This window comes from Lepidochelys kempii, chromosome 6, assembly GCF_965140285.1.
Source record: "Lepidochelys kempii isolate rLepKem1 chromosome 6, rLepKem1.hap1, whole genome shotgun sequence".
In the NCBI taxonomy this organism is placed as follows: domain Eukaryota; kingdom Metazoa; phylum Chordata; order Testudines; family Cheloniidae; genus Lepidochelys; species Lepidochelys kempii.
Genome location: NC_136385.1, coordinates 26,318,175 through 26,338,202, shown reverse-complemented (window position 1 = coordinate 26,338,202; position 20,028 = coordinate 26,318,175). Strand labels below are relative to the sequence as shown.

At 43.1% G+C, this 20,028-nt stretch overlaps 1 protein-coding gene across 9 annotated transcripts in view; it reads right to left on the bottom strand.

The window, feature by feature from the left end:
• The window catches only part of BRSK2 (BR serine/threonine kinase 2), a 427,682-nt gene that overhangs the window by 62,775 nt on the left and 344,879 nt on the right, over positions 1-20,028 (bottom strand). For all 9 annotated transcript variants that reach the window (XM_078853168.1, XM_073347202.2, XM_073347203.2 and 6 more), the window contains exons 6-9: positions 16,229-16,262; positions 15,243-15,311; positions 11,745-11,891; positions 3,499-3,530 (exon numbers count right to left, since the gene is read on the bottom strand). In XM_078853168.1, coding sequence (XP_078709294.1) covers positions 3,499-3,530; positions 11,745-11,891; positions 15,243-15,311; positions 16,229-16,262 — 282 coding nt within the window. The remainder of the gene's footprint in view (positions 1-3,498; positions 3,531-11,744; positions 11,892-15,242; positions 15,312-16,228; positions 16,263-20,028) is intronic.

Below are 20,028 nucleotides of genomic sequence, written 5' to 3'. Positions count from 1 at the left end.
AATTTTGCCATTGACTTCAGTGAGCTATGTGGGATCAAGTCCTATACCCAGTAGTAGGTGCCTGCAGGACTGAGCTCTTAGGCAGCTGTGGCTTTTGTTTCATCTGCCTGAAGTTCCTTACTGTTAGGATTGGCTCAGTTAAACATTCATTGTATTACAAGCAGATAACCTCAGTGTAATTAACAGGGATGAAAAAGAAATGAATATTTTTCAGAATCACCGGAGAATTTGCATTTCCAGCTAGGATCCCTAATCTCTTGCAGCGTGCCATCGCAAATCTTCATTTACATTAGAGTTTATGGCAGGCAATGAGCCATGCCTACAGAGCACTGGTGGTTATCTTTTGTGCACTGTGGAATGCCCTCTCCTTGTGACCTGAACATGATCATGATCAGACAAAGTCAGGCTGTATATGTACTCATAGACTTTCAGACTCCTTCATGAAGTAAATAAAAAAATCTATGATGAAACTGAACATCACCTGCAAGGCTTTCACTGCTTCAGGTAATGAAAATCACCAGCTCTGTGCTATGACTGGCATTACCATACTGTCTGTTCTCCTCCCCGTCTGGAGCAAATGACAAATTTTGTTGCACTTCAGCTCACATGCATGTCACAGGATGACTGCTATAAATCGCACATATTTTTTAAAAGACCAGTTGAATGTAATGCTGCTTTACAAATACTTCCACCCTTATGAGTGATGGTACATGCAATGGACATGATTCCAACTCATGGTAGGCTTTTTAAACCTTCTCACAAATTTTCTAACTTGTATCTCACTGATACGCACAGTGAGTTTGATTCAGATCTCACTTACTCCTTTGTAAACTCAGTGGAATTATGCAGGTGCTAATCAAATCAGAATTGGTACCATTATTTTCCCATTTTTTTTTAGTAAACCTAGCTCCTTCTCAGCCAGGAAGTAGCCGACAAAGTGTTACAGGATTCTGCAGCTCTGGGTGTGCCATGATAGCTCATCTCATCCATCCATTTGGTTTATTGGCAAAGGTGAAAAGAATGATGCTCATCTGCTGATTTTCGGCAAGCTATGTTCTGAGTCAAAAATTTTCTGTCACAAAATCTAGCTGCATTTTGGAAAACGTATCTCAATTAAAAAAAAAAACCCTCTGAAACCTACACTTGAGTCCGTTGACTATCACATTAATAGGAGGCAAGTTGGACCAATATGTGACAGCTTGGTGAGTGGGTACTTTCTTTTGAAGGAGCTTGTGCTCCAGGAACTTTCAGGGCATATGTGTGTGTGTGTGTCTCTCTCTCTCTCTCTGTCTGTCTGTCTACACGTGCAGGTGCATGATTATTCTTAACTACAAGTAAATGTTTTTCATAGATTAACATGACCATGAGTATCCATTTCAAGAATTAAGTGAAACTGCTTCTCAAGCACTGAGTACAAGTTTCAAGTTATTCATCGGCAATCTTAAACTATCCATGGCCGTGAATAAAGGTTTTATATTGGATTGTAATGTGCATTAAATCAAATGGATAGAAGCTTAAAGTGCTTCGCAAAGCTTGTGGTCTTTACACAATTCTGTCTACAGCCACTCTCTTCTTGTTAGCATCGATAGACCATGCAAAGTGAGTGCAAAGAGGACAATAAACGCTGCCCGATCAGAATGGTAGAGTTTTATGCTCCATTTACACAGGTGAAAATGACTACATTAGGTGCAAGTTAGTGGAGAATTGGGCCCTCATTGAAAAAGAAAATAGCCTAACTTTTAAGGCTGCAAAGTAAAACCTTGAAACTGTGACTCTTGTTTAAAGTGATGCAGTGTTATCTTTCTGAGTGCGCAGATAATCTGAAACGATAGATTCGTGAGGTATGAACAGTTTAAATCTCAGTGGGGAGTTAACACTTACGCTTTACTATGAAAATATAAATGATCATAAAAATTTAATTTAACTCCTAAGACTTTCATTTCAGATCCAAGCATGCAAGAAAGAAGGAAAAGGGATGTCAATCAGCTAATGTCATTCCATACAGAGCATGCCAGAAACAAGTGGGATGATCATATTATGAACATCTGCACAATCAATCGCAAGCAACATTTTAGTTTGGAATCTCAGGGGGTGGGATTTGGCTTGAGGACACAGCGTGGGAGAATAACACTAAATTCTTTTTTCAATTTGGCCTACGATCATCAGTGAGGGTTTAAAACAAACAAACAAACCAACTTTCGGTTATAAAACCCAAAATCTTCCTGGATATTAAAAAAGCATCGTGTCAACTGACGACTCCAGAGAGCTTGAAAAAGCTGTGGACACAGTGCTACACCATTTCAGGCCAGCTAGCAACAAAACATGTGATCCTGCAGATTGCTGAACATCCTCAACTCCCATGGAAGTCAACTAAGCCCAGTGCATGAATAATGCCCATACAATAAAATCATAGGAAAAATCATTAAGAGGCTGTCTCCTGGCGAAAGGCTTAAAAAATAAAATGACTGACAGGAACAATAAACAGCATCCTACAAAACATCTCGTAAGCAGTGGTGGCAAGGCTATCAAGACCTAGCTTTCTATAGCATACCCACAAGGAACTTCCAGATGTGCTGACCTCCCAGAGGTGTGTAACAAAGCACCACCTTCTTGTTTATCACTTGCAAAGGATTATTTTTTAGTCTTACTGGGATATCATCAGTAAAAAGAAAAAGTCCTATTTATCAGTGTTTCATGAAGGACTATTAGAGTTATACAAAAATGCAAGGTCACTTTAAAAAGCCAACAGTCTTCCACGCACTCAGATCATGAGAAGGGAATGGCCTTTTCTTATAGACTTCTTTTTCCATGGCGTGAGACTGCTGCTGTCAGTCAAGCCATGGAACAATCGCTCATCAGCAGGTTATGAGGTCATAAGCCAGCCTCTTAATTCAGTGTAAAGAAGGGGGAAGAAGGCCTATGAAGTAGAAGGTGATTGTTTACAAAAGCTTATTTTCTAATAATGTCTCTTATTATTCCCCCTATTTGGAGAAAAGCCACAAATGCCAGAGAGGAACCCATGAAAGTCTGCCTGTCAAGAGGGTTTTACTAAGATTTTGCTAGGGATTCCCTGCAGTTACTTGGGTATCCAGGTAAGTGTGTCTACTAATCCCTTGCTGTTCACCCAGGAATTACCCTCTCAGACACAGTGCATTCAGAAAAAAACCAGCAATTTGTTGGTATGGAAAGTGGCAGACAGTTAAACAGGGCCCATTTCAAACTATTGTCACACAGGTTTTTCCTGTATATGAGAGTCCCTAGCCTGAATCTACATACAGGAGACTGTATTCACTGCATAGGCTAAAACTTCATCTTCACTGGATGTTCCCTCATTTACCTCCTGGCCTATGCCTGTATGGAAGCTGTTTTCATATCATCCAAGTCAATCCATTTCACAGATTTCAAGTCAATCCATTTCATAGATTTCTAGATTACCAGCTCCCTGTAACAGCACTAATATTGAAGACAGTAAATAAGATTTTTAAAAATGTTACTTACATATACCATATGTGTTTCTGAATGTGTTCTAGCTACAAAGAAAGAGAAAACAAGGAGTTAGTACAGCAAAAAAACAAAAAGCAAAAAACAGGAAAACTGCATAAAGCAACCAAATATGCGGGTTGCCTGTAGTTGGGCTTAGGTCACCCTCCTCAGAGTCCAGAAGTATGAATCTCAGCTGTGATGCCCTGGTGCAATTATCTTACTGCACCCAAATGATGGGAGTTTTACACTGCATACAAAGCATCTGCTGGCTCACCTGCCCAATTCCAAACGGGCCTGTCGCTTGGGGCACCAAGAACAAAGGAGCAGGAATCACCAGGCACTGGTATAAAGTTTATTTTTTAAAATAGCTATAGACACAGTCACAGGGAGGCCATAATGTATCTCCTGAAATGTAGGGAGGCACACAGGCCATAATGACTGATCCACAGGGTGGGTGTAGAACCCAGCTTCCACTAGGTTTACAGGCAAGTGCTCTGAAAAATAAGCTAAGAGGCGCATAATCCAATTGAAGTCAGCCAAAACCTGCTATCGACATATGCCTGCCTACAGGATGGTGCTGACACTCCAAACCCCAGCTTCTTTTCTTCTAGGATTTGTTTTTTCTTTGAGACAAGAGATATGTTCACAAAGGTAAGTAAAGTGAAGGCAATGTGAGATTTGTGCAGCTTGATTTCTACCAAGGCCCACTCCAGGTGGGCCACATTTGTTCATTATAACAGCTTCATCAAGGCAAAGTGGAGTGAGTTTATGGTAATATAATTTAGTGCCCCTGCACAAGTCTTCCAGACTCCAATCTCCTCTGCTGGACTTGGGTCCTGCAACACCATTTCCACTGCAGTCAGGGACCCTTCTCTACATGCTACATCCAGGGGAATGGTGAGACAGTGGTTGCTATGACTGTGGTGCTGGACAGACAATGATAAATACAGTGGAGGACTGGCCAGTTACCAAAGTTTGAGAGTAGAGACGTCTGCCTACAGAAGACAGGCCCCAGGGGCTGTTTTGTGGTGCCTACATTTTTTCTGAGCACAGGAAAAAGTCACTCTTCCAGAAGTGAAGTGTTGAACCCTTCTCCCTAATCAACAGAGAGAACAAGCCCTGCTCAGATATACCCCTACAGCAAATCTAAGCTTGTGTGTCTGCAGCAGCATCCTAGCAGGAAAAGACCATTTGCAGATGCCAAAAGACTGTACCACATGAGGAACCTTTGTGTGTGTGTGTCTGTGTGTGCGCAAATGTGTGCCCTGTACACTCATGGGCTCCAGCAGTGTATCAGTGAGAGGCAGGGGAGAGCTGGAAGGAAGCTCACATAATGTCTATAAGATGAAATCAGAGGCCCATTAAACCGGTCAGCAAGAACGGAGACAGCTGTCCTGCCCTTATTACTTTCCACTTCATTTCCAGGCTAATGAGAACTGGCAAGCCAAAGAGAGAGAGGGACAGACAGATGCTTGGAGACAGAGAGAAGGAGACTGACAGAGAGAAAGAGGAAACCGAGGTTTTTGTATGTTATATAACAATGGCTCCTCGCCCTGGAAAGCCCAGCAGAGCACAGGCTGACTGTGTACGAGAGGGTTTGTTAAGTGTGACAGGGGTTTTCCTAGAATCTGAGGACAAGAAAGAAACACAGTTGACGGGAGGGTGGAAGAGTAGCTAAGAGAGATGAATGACCTTCTTTAGAATTGAGAAAGGAAGGGTTAAGCCTGCTGCTTCTAACCAGCGAATACCATCTTCACACAAAAGGTTCCAACTGGATTCCCCATCCTCCCTTTCACCACCACAGAGCAGAAGCAGCAGCCATGCCAGTGTGACAGCGAGAAGAGTAGGTGAGTCTGCCTCCACTTATCACCTGGAGTTTTTCAATCACTGGAGCTCAGGTGTTTGGGCTCAAAAAGGAGAAGAGTCATGTTTGTTCCTCCTGTTATGTTGGAGTAGGTGATGTGCACTTAACAGTAGTGGCTTTCAACCTTTTCCATACTATGTCCCCTTCACCAAAAATCCTCTCCCATTTAGCCTTTGGTAAGGGCAGGGTCATGACATCCTGATACCTATTTGGGAGCTGCCCCCTGAATTAATTAATTCATACACACCACCATGTTCTAGACCATGGGTTCTTAGCCAGGGGAGATAGAAGATAGAAGATATCTAGAAGATAGCCGTATGTATTAATTAATGTTTACTGTTAGTATTACAGCAGTGCCTAGAAGCTCCAGAACTGATCCAGGACCCCTCTGTCCTGTACAAACACAGACTAAAAAGACAGTTCAGTTTGTACACCTTCCCTGTTTCCTATTTCCCTCCCAGAGCTCCACAGCAAGGATTTAACATGGCCAATCACCATGTATACTTATAGAAGGCCCTGTTGTACAAGTCCCCTTTACATTGTTGCAACAGCTGCCATCTCACATGGATGACTCCCACAGGATGCATATACTCCACCAGTACATAATATACACCCTAGGGAACGGGTAGCTATTAATAATTTCAGACGGAAGGCAGATGATGTGGCTAAGATATGTTCAAGTCTCTTTCATGCCTGTTTCTTTTACAGGCCTTTCTGTCTCTGTTGTCCTCAGGTGGCTGTGCTAAGCAGACATGTCAGTATGGCTCCAGCAACATCACTTCAGTTTCCCAGTCAGAGGGGGTCACAAGTTCATGTCCCGGTAAGAGGACCTTCAGATGAGACATTAAACAGAGGTCTGCTCTGCTAGCCATTCCAATATAAGGTAAAGATCCCACAGCACTTTGCATTTGCCATAAAAACAGATCCAAAACTGTGTGAGAGCTATCACTGAGCGCACAATGGCTGCTGTTTGTCCACACAACTGCAGCGCTGCCCATATTGAAATAATTATTGTAAAGCACTTTGGGATGCCCCGAATATGAAAGGTTTCAGAGTAGCAGCCGTGTTAGTCTGTATTTGCAAAAAGAAGAGGAGTACTTGCGGCACCTAGTCGCTAAGGTGCCACAGGTACTCCTCTTCTTTTTTCCAAGCATGAAAGGTGCTTTACAAAAACAATCGCTATTCTGATTTGCATTGAATTGTTATTATGATACCATACAAGTGTGCTTGCTGATGCCAACATCTTCACTGCCTTTTTTTTTTTAAGGTAATTAATTAATGCTTTGTTACTTTTCATCTGCATTAAAGTGACAGGAGGGGTTATGGGAGGGCGATTGGTTTTGACAAGGAGAAGACTGCAGGCTTTTTAGGATGCAGTGTAGGGGAGGGTGAACCACAGTGGGAGTTAATCTCACTCCTTCTGCCATCATTTAAACACAATGTTTAAATGCTTTTAAGTGACAAAAGCATTTAATAGCTCTTCCCACAGGGATCTTCTCACTGTTCTCACAGGGGTTTCCCCGAATGTAATGCCATTATACGAAGGCTGTAAAAATGCTCTGTCCCCATATCTCCTCTCCACTGCAGGCACTTGCCGCAAGAAACCAACTCTAAAACAACAAAAACAACCTCTACATTCACAGAGCTAGTGGAGGCTTCCTCATGCTTTAATGGTGGCCCTGGGAAGGGGGTGGGATTTCCCAATACCAAAGCTTTACAGAAAAAATGCACCCTCATAATTAATTATTCTGATTATTTGTACTGCAGTAGCACCTAGAAGCCCTAGTCAAGGTCCTCCCCAAGAGCTTACTCTCTAGGTACAAGACAAGAGACAACAGCTGGATACAGACAGAAGGAACCAATGAGACAATATTGGCAGCGTGAGAGGCAGCGGCTCAGCACATCAACTGCCTTAGTGTCAGTGACGGGCCAGAGCTGCAAAATTCTCATCCAAATCTGAACTCCCAAAAGTTTGTGGATCTTGGGGTGGGGGCTGCTGGTTTGGCCCATCTCTAATTTGCGCTAGTGCAAGAGTTCCCAATCTGACTCAGCCACAAAGGAGGCAAAGTTTCAAACCCTGATGTGCCGTAAACTGACCCTTTTAATAGGCCAACTCATTTACCAAGTCCCTTCTATATTCAAAAATAGCTTTATGTCCCAAGCGTTACTCTGTTGTATCACGTTAAAATATGGGCTTTCGTGGACAAACGGAACTCAAACTGAGGGCAGAGGGAAGCCCTAGATATTCTGACCAAGGTCTGGACCCTCCTGTGCCAGGTGCTGTATATACACACACAGTCAGTCCCTGCCCTGAAAAACTTGCAGTCTAAATAAACAAGACAGACAAAGGGAATATCATTATTCCCCCACTTTACAGACGGGGACCTGAGGCAGAGAGAAATTAAAGTGACTTTCCCAGTGACTTAACTACGAGACCATCTATAACAGTGGTCACCAACCCATTGATCGCGATCGACTTGTTGATCCTGGAGCTTCGGCCAGTCGATCGCAATCTCCGGGCTGCTAAAAGTCCAGCGGCGCAGTGGGCTCAGGCAGGCTGCCTGCCTGCCGTGGCCACACGCCGCTCCCAGAAGTGGCTGGCTGCTGGCATGTCTCTGCGTGCAGCCCCTGGGGGAAGGGAGGGAGCGGTGAAGCAGTTCCGCGTGCTGCCACCATCCCCAGCACCTGTCCCTGCAGCTCCCATTGGCAGGAGACCCGCTGCCCCCTCCCCCCCTCAGGGGCTGCACGCAGAGACGTGCCAGCAGCCAGCTGCTTCCGGGAGCAGCATGGGGCCACGGCAGGCAGGCAGCCTGCTTGAGCCCCGCTGCACTGCCAATCGGGAGCGGCCTGTGGTAAGCACCTCCCGGCTGGAACCTGCACCTTGCTCCTGCTCCTGCACCCCAATCCCCAGCCCAGAGCTCCGCTCAAGGGTGTGTAAACAGGCAGTGATATCTTCCTAAATCTCAGAGATGTGAACTGCCCCACCTTCCATTCATCCTAATGGGGACTTGGCGCTACAGCCCAATGATGGCAGTTTAAATGTCAACATTAACTCTTTTGTTGTTAGGAGTCTCTAAGGTGCCACAAGTCCTTCTTTTCTTTTTGCGAATACAGACTAACACGGCTGCTACTCTGAAACCTGTCTTTTGTTGTTGATCATTTTAGCAGATGGAATGGGGAAGGGAGTGAGTGTGAAGCCCTGTGCGAAGTGGGAATTGCTGTACAGAAGGAAACTGCATTGGGAAGAAAAGAAGTGAGACAGAAGATAAGGGAGAAGGAGCAAAACAGAGAGAGAAGGGGTAAAAAGGGCAAAAATAGTTGCACTCCTGTGGGTGACCATATTTTCCTACTGAGCAATGGTGAATATGACATTAAGGTACTGAACAAATTATAAATAATAGTAATAGTTTCAAAATTTGTTACTACATATCAGCCATATTCTTGGCTGATATGGCATGGCGTGAGTGGGAGATCTGCTGTGAATTGGGGGTAGCACGTAGTCCTACATTTCTACGTTGCTCTATGGACCACAACTAACATGGAATCCAGCTCTCTCCTTAGAATGAAATTGACATCCTAGCCATAGTGCAATAAACAGACAGATCCCTTTTATATGGCTGTCTAAGTGATGAAGATGCTAACACAATGGAAAGACAAGTGTGCCATCAGCAGACAGTGGGGACAGCAAATTGAGAGCCCCCAAAATAATGAAAATACAGATTGTGTCCCATAAAGAAGAGCTCTGTGGTGTCCCCCACCCCTGGCAGCTTTTATCTCTTGAATAAATTCATTTCATATTCTTATTCCCTGTCCTCAAGATACCGTCTATCAATGTACATCAGACCTGTTTGCTTTTTCCTATGGAAAAATGAAAATAGCAGCTTTGCTTTTTGATCAGGATGAGGAGTGAGTCACTCCAGAATGACTTTAACCGTTTTTCCTCCTTTATCGCATATGCTTTGCTGCATTAAATAATGCCGAAAATTCAGAGACAGCCCTATAAAATGAGCTTGGTTCAAAGGTGAACCTAAAGCCCTGACACACTGAAGAGGGTCTAGTGTCAGATACCTGGTTCATCACCCTCAGTTCACTGGAACCATGACCTTTTCATAGATTCCAAGCCCAGAAGGGAACTTTGTGACCCTCTAGCCTGACCTGTATAACTCAGAATAGAGAACTTCCCCCAAACAATTCCTAGACCATCACTTTCAGAAAAACATCCAATATGGATTTTAAAATTGTTAATGATGGAGAATCCACCATGACCTTTGGTAAGGTGTTCCAATGGTTAATTACCCACACTGGTGAAAATTTACACCTTATTTCCAGTCTGAGTTTGTCTAGCTTCAACTTGCAGCCATTGGATTGTGTTATACTGTGTTATATCTTTCTCTGCTAGATTGGAGAGTCCATTATTTAATATTTCCTTTATAAGGAAAGTATGAACATTTTAACTGTTCAGCTTTGTGGTGGACTCCTAAACAAGCTAGTAATCTTTGTATGCAAAAGACACACTAGACAGATCAATCCCTAAATGAATAGCATGCCATCTATCTCAGGTATTTACATTACCTTAGTATCTGAGTGCCTTATCTTTAATGCATTTATCCTCACAACACCCCTGTGAAGTAAGGAAGTACTGTTATCCTCATTTTACAGATAGAAAACTGAAGCACAGAGAGACTAAGTGACATGCCCAAGGCAATACAGGAAGTCTCTGGAAGAGCGGGGAATTGAAGCTGTGTTTTCCAAGTCTCAGGCTAGCATTGTAACCACTGAGCCATCCTTCCTCTCTATGCCAAAGCTCCCACTGCCTGTAGTGCTGCAGGATCAGGGCCTTATGCAGCTGAAAAATGCCTATTTTTGGAAAAAAATCCTCTTTCCAAATTGCTTTTGTTTGAATGTGTTAACCAAGTCATTTTTCTGTTAAAAAACCTCCAATTTCCCCTCCCCCCCGTTCCCCCCCCCGATTTTTATTGAAAATATAGGTTTGATTACTGTTTTGATAATGCTTTCAATTAAATTATAGAAAAAAGGCATGAAATTCACACACAAAATGAAAAATGTTGACAATTTGTTAGACTTTCTTTTTTTTTTTTTAGAAAAATGGCCTGGTTTCAATAAACGAACATTTTTGTTTGAAAATTTTTTGGCCTGCTTTACTCATTTGTAGGGGAAGGATGGCTCAGGAAGGATATGAGTAAGAATATACAAAGCTTTTCACCTCTGGCTCACCGAATGGAACATGACCTGGTTTGGTAAGGAATTTGGAGGTAGGAGGAGTTCCGTTACTTCCTAACAGACAGGTGTCTACTTCCCAAAGCCATCATCGCAGCCAGTGCAGACTGATTCTGCTGTTAGCAGTCTCTGCAGAGGCGCCAAGCACTGATCGGAGGAGAGTTTATTTATAAATATTTTAGCAGAATGAAGAACCAGGAGGAGTTTTAAATTTGCATTTCTTTATACATACTCCCACTCAGAATCTGCGAGCTTAGTAAATCTGTATAAAATCATCACCGGGGACTGACAATGTGATTTATAAAGGCCAGAATACCCATAGAGCCAGAAACCTCTACTGAATAGCAAGCAATCTTGCTCTTCAAAATTATTGTTATTGCTAAATTTTCAAAATACCCCAAAACATTAACATGGTATCAGTGACGGACATGATCATTCCAACGCATTCAGGGGGCAAGGTCTCTGAGGGAGTGGTGGAACTCAGCTTGGGTGCAGAATCCCAGGTGGCTCAACATGATGTGTCCAGGGCACAGGGTACCACAGCCTACCACACAAAGCATAAGGACTCTAGAAGATATGGTTCCAAGAACCTGGTATCCAGGCTGCCAGAGGACACTATAATGCACCCAGGATACAATGCAGTGCACCATGAGATTCCTGAGTCTACAATGCATGAACCATTGCTTCACCCAGAAGTGCAAGAGATGATGACCTTACACCAGGAAGGGGTGAAAGGGCAGTCCTGGCCCTCTAATAGTACATCACTTCTATGCCAAACCCAGTTTGCTAAGCTGAGGAGCCAGAGTTCCAAGGCTGATTCCAAAATATACCAACCACTTGGCAGTGCCATCAGCAGGGGAGTTTTATTGTAAATACGTACACATTTCAATACAAAGGAAAATCAAAGCAGAGTAACAATTCAAAACTAAAATGCCCTCATCATTTGCAAGAGAAGGAAGTCTGCTTCTTCCCCAAACCTGTATCCACTCCCTTCATCCATGGTTCAGGGAGAGGAGCCTTTGGGCAGCTGCAATGTGGAGAGTTACTTTAATTGTGCAACAGTACATATAGGGAGAGGGGATGGGGGGATCCCACACACAGAACCATAGAGAGAAAGTCCTGAAAACATACCGATGATTTGCAGTGAATACCCTCTTACCGTGAGACGTTTCGAGGCGTCCACTTCAATCATCCCCCGCAAGAGGTTCTGACAGTCCGGAGGGATGAAATGCGGCATGTGGAACACACCCCGCTTCACCTTCTCCAACAACTGCCGCAAGTTGTCGTCATCAAATGGCAGGGCACCCTGCAGGGATATGATGGAGGAATTGTGGGTGGGAGAGAGGAGAAAAGAGGAATGGGAGAGGGTAAAAGGTGGAAAGTTGAGCAATTTGATGAAAAGAAAAGAAAAGAAAAGGACATTAAGAAAGTCACTGCACCATTATAAGAAGTAAAGCACACCTTCTTCATCTGTTGATAATTGCTTAGCATTGCTTTACTTTTTCCAACACGGAAATAGAATCTTGGAGGCAGCTTTTTATATTAAAATTGAAAAATAAAAAGAGAATAAAATAGAACGCAAAATATGATGTTGCCTTCTCAGGCAAATTCTTAAAAGACTCAGGGATCCACTTAAATTCAACTCAACATTTAGTAGCAGAGAGGTGATCAGCAATGTTCAAGTAACCAAGTTCAGAATAGGGAGTCAATGTGTGGCTTCGGAAGTGGCTTGTCACAAGTCCAAAATGCCACCAGCAAACAGTTGAAGTGTGCACTGATTACAATGTGGTCCACAGATTGCAACTGGTGACCACAGTCACATTGTTCATTATCTCTCATCTTCCAGAGATGTAAGAGAGGGTAACATCGGCCATGCGATGTTCTGAAATGATTCAATGCAGACTACTGTTTCCAGGGTAGGTTAAAAGCTGTAAATTATTTTCTGGGGTCATCAACCAGGAGTTTGTTTGGGACATCGGCATTATTCCAGGATTCTTTCCCGTGTGCCCCAGGATTGAATTAGGATGCTTTAAGAGCTTGAGGGTTCTGGAGGTCCACTGGATGAAACTATGATATGGTTTTATCACAAGCCCATGTCTCACCAGAGAATCTCTCTCCCCACAAGTTACTGACATGATCCTGGTAGATGCGCTGTGTCCTCAATTCCCATCAAATCCATGCAAGTTGCCGGTTCTCAGCAACTCTTACAGCCAGGCTCTAAATGTCAGTGTTTACACTTGTCACGGTTCCTCCCCCACTCTGAACTCTAGGGTACAGATGTGGGGACCTGCATGAAAAACCTCCTAAGCTTATCTTTACCAGCTTAGGTCAAAACTTCCCCAAGGTACAAAATATTACATCCGTTATCCTTGGACTGGCCGCTACCACCACCAAACTAATACTGGTTACTGGGGAAGAGCTGTTTGGACGCGTCCTTCCCCCCAAAATACTTCCCAAAACCTTGCACCCCACTTCCTGGACAAGGTTTGGTAAAAAGCCTCACTAATTTGCCTAGGTGACTACAGACCCAGACCCTTGGATCTTAAGAACAATGAAAAAGCATTCAGTGTTTTACAAGAAGACTTTTAATAGAAAATAGAAGTAAATAGAAATAAAGAAATCCCCCCTGTAAAATCAGGATGGTAGATATCTTACAGGGTAATTAGATTCAAAAACATAGAGAACCCCTCTAGGCAAAACCTTAAGTTACAAAAAAGATACACAGACAGAAATAGTTATTCTATTCAGCACAATTCTTTTCTCAGCCATTTAAAGAAATCATAATCTAACACATACCTAGCTAGATTACTTACTAAAAGTTCTAAGACTCCATTCCTGTTCTGTCCCTGGCCAAGACGACTACAGACAGACACAGACCCTTTGTTTCTCTCCCTCCTCCCAGCTTTTGAAAGTATCTTGTCTCCTCATTGGTCATTTTGGTCAGGTGCCAGCGAGGTTACCTTTAGCTTCTTAACCCTTTACAGGTGAGAGGAGCTTTCCCCTGGCCAGGAGGGATTTCAAAGGGGTTTACCCTTCCCTTTATATTTATGACAACACTGTATTTACTTCAGTGCATGTAATGCTTGTGTAGGGTAATCCGGTGCATATAACAGACTGAGGCCAATAAATCTCTTTACAGAAGCCACCAAAAGCCCATTTGATGCTGACAATCATCAGTCATTACCAACCTGTGTTTGTTCAAACTAGTGGCCTAGAAGCAAAAGGCCTCATATTCATTACCAGTCCCTCCAGTTACCTAGTTCTTCATAACTATTCAGGACTGAAAGCAAAATCAATATTGAGAGTTAGGTACTTTGGCTAATGTAATATAATTCATGATAAAATGCAGCATTTCCTGGACATAGCAACTAAAGGCCGCTAATTACTAGCAATTTCTATTATGGCCTAAGACTTTTAGTGGGTGTTTATCTTGATGTAATTAACCTGATGCTTGGCACTGAGCATCAGTGATTGGCTTGTTTCAACTGCTTTAAAGGCTCAGGTTTATACCTAGAAACAACCCAAAACATTTTCCTGAGACAGTGAGGTCCAAAATCTCGAAGGGCATCCTCTTGAGAATGGAGTACTCACTCTGATAACTCCCAGGCAGCTTTTCTCGGTCTCTTTTTCCTGTTGTTTCAAAAGGTCAAATCACATTCTTCACTCAGGCAAACTCCCACTGGATTTCAGTAGAAGTTTGCCTGAGAGGGAACCGGATAATAACTGTGCAAGGACAACAGAATATGGCTCAAGGAGTTTTGCTGTTTGTAACTGTAGATGATCATTTGACATATTACAAACAAGACAAATAATTTCATACACATTAAGTCTATCCTACTTTTCACTTATGGCAACCTACTTCTTCCTTATGGGAGTACAAATCAGATTTCCTTTATAAAGCTGAACAGAGGCAAAACTCACTTGATTTCAGGTTTTGTTACAATTTTTGTCTGGTTTTGAGGTTTCAGACCATCTGTGTAACTCAGAACAAGTTCTGTGCAGCTCATGAACCTTTCACTGAGCCAGGGACAAATTCTGAAACAGTATATTTTGGGTGCCAGGAAAGGAATTATTATCTGTGTTGAAACATGGTACTTTTGGCTCAATTCTACATTCTCAACTGCACTAAATGCAGTTTACAGAGGCTCAAAATTGGCATGAACCACAGCTGTTACATTTCACTCAGTTCTTGACAAAACCATTTGAATCAAGATGCAGATACATGTAATTAAAAAAATACACTAAACCAAACCACTTTCCTGATCCTGTGAAGGGCAATCTAGGCTCCTCCCGGTCCTGAAGTTGCAACCCTGACCATCCTATCCCTCTGAGGCCATTTGACTTCAGTGAGTTTTGAATCAGGTTCTTAAAACACTGCCCCACAATAACAGAGCAAAGAGCATATAGGAAAGCAGCTTTCCCACAATCCCCTCTGCTCTGCTGTACAGGGTGGCAGCCCTTCACAGGCGAAGTAAAATATTTGTCATGCATTCCCTTTTGGGACGGATGCTGACAGATAGAAGATGCAGCTGAGAGATACAGAAAGAGAGAAGGAACCCAGGAGAGACTTACATGATGTCAGTAGATTTAACATGAAATACATCAGCATTGTGGGGGTTTTTTCTGTTTAAAGGAGGTAGCAAGGATGATGACTCACCACTAACAATGCAAATAAAATGACTCCACAGCTCCAGACATCCGCTTTCCTCCCATCATATTTTTCTCCCTATGAAACAGAGATAGGAGTTTAAATGAATGCTTGTTAGTAAGAGAATTAGCCATCCTTGAAAAATGAGGAAGGGGAGAGTGGGAGACCTGAATTTTTGATTCAAGAAGCTGCTTTCTTGAGAGCTACCTAAGTAGCAGGCCAGAGCGGCTCATGGGTTCTTGTGAAAGTCAGTGTTATGTCCTTGTCTGAGGGATGTAAGCCTGCAATATGGGGAAGGGAGCGAATGGCCACAGAGCAGTAAAAGAACTAAGGAGTCAGCACTTAATCAAATGTCAGAGATGCCTTCAGGATATCAAGAAGCTGCTTCTCTCCTGGTTAGCTCTTTATGGAGCTTGGAATGGGTCATATTATTTGCTAACTTGTAATGTTTTCTGGCAATTCTCTTCTATTGATTTTCTGAACCACTTGGCTTCATATTACTGCTGTGCATCAACAGGTGGGAAGCCTGGCCTTTGGAGCCCTAGGCCACCAGAGCCTACAGCAGCCAGCCTTAGGGGAAGAAGAAAGAGCAGGAGAAGGGAGTACCTCCTATTGCTCAATAGCAAACTAGTAACAGTGCTGACAGTCCAATCCAGTTTTCTTCGTCTTGAGGGGATATTTAGGGACTCCATAGGGGACATGGAGGCCCACTGGATGGAAGTAACATGGAAAACAAAACCATTGTATTTCTGGCTGGTCAAGCGACTGAAGTAGCTGGGCCATCATGAGTGACCTCTGCCCTCTGAGAATGACATATGTTCATGACCTTTACACTAGTCGCTTTTGGGCCTTGTCACATAAAGGAAAATGACAGTCATATTAAGCATTTGCAATGCTGACTGCCTTGGGATCACTTCCTGTAGTGGGCACCTGCCTGCATCCATGTAACGAGTGACATGCTTTTATACAAATGCTGAGAGTACAAGCTAACTTACCCTGATCACTTCAGGGCAGGCATAATGTGGCGACCTGTAAAGCAAAACACAATCAAATGAGCATCTAAACCTATACTTATTAGATATATTTGTAATCTGCCCACCACAGTGGTATCTGGGAGCCTTCTACATAATTTAGGAGAGACAGAACAACACTCCCCTCCCTGACCTCAGCTGAAACCCGTTTGTGAGACAGAATCGTACCCAGGAAGTGGCTACCCGGAAGAATAATCCTAACACATAATTGTGAGAAAACCTTCACAAACAGAGGCAACTTTAAATCAGGCTCTGATGCATCTCTTTCAGGAACAGATTTCTGAGTTCTTATCTCACTTCAGCAAAGCCCACGAAGGCCAATGAAAAGACCAGGGTCTTGCGTTGAAGAAGCTCATATTCTTGGGGTCCCATTTGGAACCTAGAGTGTCTAGCCCATATTGATGGAGGCATAGTTGTATGTATTGTCAGTGCTTAGGGGAAGCCCAGCTTTCCACCCAACTCCTACATAGCAATACACCCCTAAAAATGCATGAGTCTCTATTAGCCCCCCCCAAAACCAGTATGGTAATTTACCCATCAGCACAGTGCTTTTCTGCAGTGAAGATGCAGCCACCAAAGACCACATATTCCCCTGCACCACCTAGATTAGGATAGAGGCTCCTGGGATGGACACTTACAGGATTCAAAAAGAACTCTACCCATTGTGCTCCATTCAAATTGTATTATAACATGCCAGGGAGAAGAGGCATGGAGAGCTATACACTGATCCTGCAGAACTGCAGCCCAGTTGCCTCTCATCAGATATTTTTACCTGGCCCTGTGTATAAAATTAAAGGTAGTCATGGCATATGCTAGCTTAGTTTTTAAAAAAACACTTTCACACCAATCAGATACATGCACCTGAATCATCCCCCTGAACCTTTGCAATTATCAAGGGTAATGTCATCTTTCACTTGCTCTCGGCTTCTCCAGTGCGCATAACTACAGCTAATCCACGATTTTAACATGCAACTTTGTTTTAAAAAAACAGGAAAGGATAGACTTCCTAAAGATTACAGCAATGACTATTTACTTTATAGTATCCACTTAAGGCAGCCTGACAAAGCAGGAGGGACCCAAGTTGGCCTAAGCACTTCCCCAAGACTCAGTAACACTCCTACTGACACCTCCTAGTAATTATAAGGCTGCCCCAGTTGTGTATTTGCCCTTTGGGCCAAAATAATCATGTGGCTGGTGATGCCTGTTTTATGTCACAATGTTTGTAGCTCAGCACTGATGCACAATGATTCATAGATAGATATTAAGATCAGAAGGGACCATTATGATCATCTAGTCCGACCTCCTGCACAATGCAGGCCACAGAATCTCACCCACCCACTCCTGCGAGAAACCTCTCACCTATGTCTGAGCTATTGAAGTCCTCAAATCGTGGTTTAAAGACTTCAAGAAGCAGAGAATCCTCCAGTAAGTGACCCGTGCCCCATGCTACAGAGGAAGGCGAAAAACCTCCAGGGCCTCTTCCAATCTGCCCTGGAGGAAAATTCCTTCCCGACCCCAAATATGGCGATCAGCTAAACCCTGAGCATATGGGCAAGATTCACCAGCCAGATACTACAGAAAAGAATTTTCTATAGTAACTCAGATCCCACCCCATCTAACATCCCATCACAGGCCATTGGGCCTATTTACCATGAATATTTAAAGATCAATTAATTACCAAAATCATGTTATCCCATCATCCCATCTCCTCCATAAACTTATCGAGTTTAATCTTAAAGCCTGATATTACTGCATGAACTGTACTTCCACCCTGACACAAAATACAGATGCAATGTCCCGATGTGAGGATTCAATACCATGGCACTGGGAAGGTGAATCTTGATAAACCCAAGGTATATTGAGGACTCTGAGGGTACGTCTACACTGGAATAAAAGATCTGTGACACAGCCGTGGCTGGCCTGGGTCAGCTGACTTGGGCTCGTGTGGCTTAGGCTGTATAGATGTTTGGGCTTGGGCTGTCTACACAGCAATTTTACAGCCCCGCAGCCTAAGCCCTGCAAGCCCAAGTCAGGTGGCCCTGCAGCTGTTTGATTTCTGTGGAGACATATCATATTGCAAGCTAAGCTTAAGCAATGTGATATAGACCTGTGAAGTAAGGCTCAGCAAAGTTTGGGTCTGTTGGAAACTGTCCACAGAAGGCAGCTTTTACAAATACAAGGGACATTCTAACCTGGGCTATCAGATCCGTAGTCCTCAGGTGGTCTTCATTTAGGAGGGAGCTTGCAAATTTAGATTATTAAGTCAAAACAGACTATGGTTCAATTCTAATTTAATAAAAATCGGGCTCTGTCTTCACATAGTTGGGTGGATTTGGTACTGGCATGTAGCTGCCTATTTGGGAGGGAAAAGATGGTCATGTGGCTAAAGCAAAGAAGTTGGAGTGAAGATACTGGGGCTCTGTTGCCAGCTCTTATGTCCTGCATATTCTTTGGTGAGTTACTTAGTCCAAAATTTTGTGAAGTGGCCACTGATTTTGAGTTCCTCAGTTTTGTGGCACCTAAAATTAATGGCCACTTTTGAAAAAATTTGGCCTTAATTTCTCTGTGCCTCAGTTTCATCACCTGTAAAACAGAAGTAATAATAATATTAGTTCTCTACTTCACAAAGGTGTTGTGTGGTTTAATTCATCTGTGTTTGCAAAATTCTTTGAGATTCTTGGACAGAAATGGCTATAGAAATGCAACATATTATGATAACAATCATCATACTCAAGGCACATCCCAAAGGAGCGTATCCATCTCTAGCTAGGTCCATACGACAATCTGCCTGGATATTCAGTTTCTGTCCATCACTGGCAATCTTATTGTAGAACCAAAGCTACTGCAGACCACTTTTCATCTCCATTCCTTGGCAAATATGCTTTGAAATTCATGTCTTCCATCCTAATAATATGTCCAAACCAAGAAAGCCACCAAAATTGAACCAGTGCTGATGCTGGCGGTTGCTATGAATATCTTCATTACTGATCTTGTCCTCCCACTTAATATGAAGCAGCTGATGAAAATGGAGAGAATCAAAAACATCAGTCCACCTGTCTTCAGCCATTCCTCAGTCCTCACATTTCACTGCTGTACAACAGCGCTGGTATAACTGTAGTTTTATAGATCTGCAGTTTCATGGCAAAATAGAGGTCCCAATATTTCCACAGAGGCTGCTTAAGGGCCCAGAACATGGCAGTGTTGGCTGCTGCTATATAAACATCCGCATCTTTCAAACATCACAATCCCATGTATGATAGTGATAAAATAACAATATTCTTGGCCCTTGGCCAAGCTCCCATTAATTTCAGGGCTTTGCAGTGGGTCATTTACCCTTGTCGGAAGGAAACTGATGTCAACGTAAGGTGCAGAGTAGTTTGTGTAAGTGCATGTTTTTATTCATGCTAGGTACATTAGTCCAGTTACTCTTAAACAAAGATATGCCCAGCCACACACATGTAACTCCAGAAGATACAGCTCAGCCATTTTGAGCCACTGCCAGGAACAGCTGCCTTCATCATCTCCTCCCAAGTCTATAACTGTCCTCCCTACTGCCATGGAGCCTCACCCTCCTAGCTGTCCTATCATCCTCCAGTCAGGACACAGAAAAGCAGCGGCAGATACATCTTCAACAGATTCATTAGGCTGTCCTCCACTGAACTATTATTGTGTCACAGATTCATAATAATATGGAATGAAGTTTGGGGGATGCAATGGGTTAATGGACTGGCTTTCAGACCAGCGATCAAATGCAACATGGATCG